General features: G+C 41.8%; 1 protein-coding gene across 1 annotated transcript in view; it reads right to left on the bottom strand.

The window, feature by feature from the left end:
• LOC118425121 (N-alpha-acetyltransferase 38, NatC auxiliary subunit-like) overlaps window positions 1-988 on the bottom strand; it is a 5,943-nt gene extending 4,955 nt beyond the window's left edge. The window contains exon 1 of the mRNA XM_035833939.1: window positions 935-988. Within this exon, the coding sequence (XP_035689832.1) occupies window positions 935-988 (54 nt within the window). The remainder of the gene's footprint in view (window positions 1-934) is intronic.
• Between the last annotated feature and the right edge of the window lie 290 nt (window positions 989-1,278).

The raw sequence follows: 1,278 nt of genomic DNA, 5'->3' as shown, positions 1-1,278 counted from the left end.
AGCACACAGATACCGATACCAAGATACCGGGAAGCCGCTAAAAGTTGTCCTGATTGAGACAACAGAAGGACAGCTGTCAAGCATCTTCACACAGAACGTAATAATAAACGGTGCTACGGTTAACATTGAACCATACAGAACAAAGACTCAGACACCGATCAGGTGTTTCAATTGCCATCGTTTCGGACATATCGCCAAATTGTGTGAGCAAGACGCCACCTGCGCCAGGTGTGGAGAAGCAAGAAACCACACCCTAAGCTGCAAACCAAGGTGCATTAACTGTGGAGGGAAACACAGTGCTAACGACAACAGATGTAAAGCTTTCCACTCCTGGAAGCAAAAGCTTGAAAACAGAGTCTAAACCTGCAAAAGGGGAAGAAATATCGAACAGACATACTCATTTGCAAAGACCATAAAAACAAGGAAACAAAAGCACATTGCAACAACAAAGAGACTATACATAATTGATAACTCACATACGGAAAAGAGGAATAAGACTCTCACATAAGAAGAAAATAAGATCACCCACACGAGAAACGGCAAAAGCAATAGTCTACGAAGATACAATAGTTAACATCTACAAAAGACCTACAGCAGTGACTACAAAAGCATTGCAGCATCTTCCAACAAGAAACATACATACCAGGAAAATGAAGATCGCACAAATTAATATAAGATCAATCAATACCTCGTCGGCTCTGGTCGAGAGAATGTGCGAACAAAAGAACATCGACGCAATCTGTCTATCAGAACTTTGGAACAAAAGTGAGCAACCAGTATGCTTAAAATCCTGGAAATGGGTACAAAGAAATAGAACTGGAAGAAGAGGAGGTGGAGTCGCAATAGCAACTAGAGAAAGCATTAAAGTAATGGAAGAACCACTAGATCAGACTACACATGCAGATGTTGTAGCGCTCAACATATACACAAATACCTTGAACTTCCTCTTGATATCTGCATACGTGCCTCCAGACGACAAACTAGCCATGCAGGAAGTAATGAACATAATCAACAATCAAAGCACAAAAAGGAAGCATCTTGTGGTATGTGGCGACTTGAACGCCAGACATACATCCTGGGGAGATAGGAAAGATAACAAACTGGGCCAAATGCTAAGCACTATGATGGAAGCAAGTAGGACTAGAATTATCAACAACAACACTCCCACAAGAGAGGAGAGCATCATCGATTTGACCATAGTAAACAGAGATACACAAAACCACATAAGCAACTGGAGAGTGGAGCCAGAGGTGCCGCTACAAACAGATCATAACCTCA

The sequence above is a fragment of the Branchiostoma floridae genome, chromosome 10, assembly GCF_000003815.2.
Source record: "Branchiostoma floridae strain S238N-H82 chromosome 10, Bfl_VNyyK, whole genome shotgun sequence".
NCBI classification, from domain to species: domain Eukaryota; kingdom Metazoa; phylum Chordata; class Leptocardii; order Amphioxiformes; family Branchiostomatidae; genus Branchiostoma; species Branchiostoma floridae.
The sequence above is the reverse complement of the archived record's forward strand: the minus strand, read 5'-3'. Positions and strand labels throughout refer to the sequence as shown.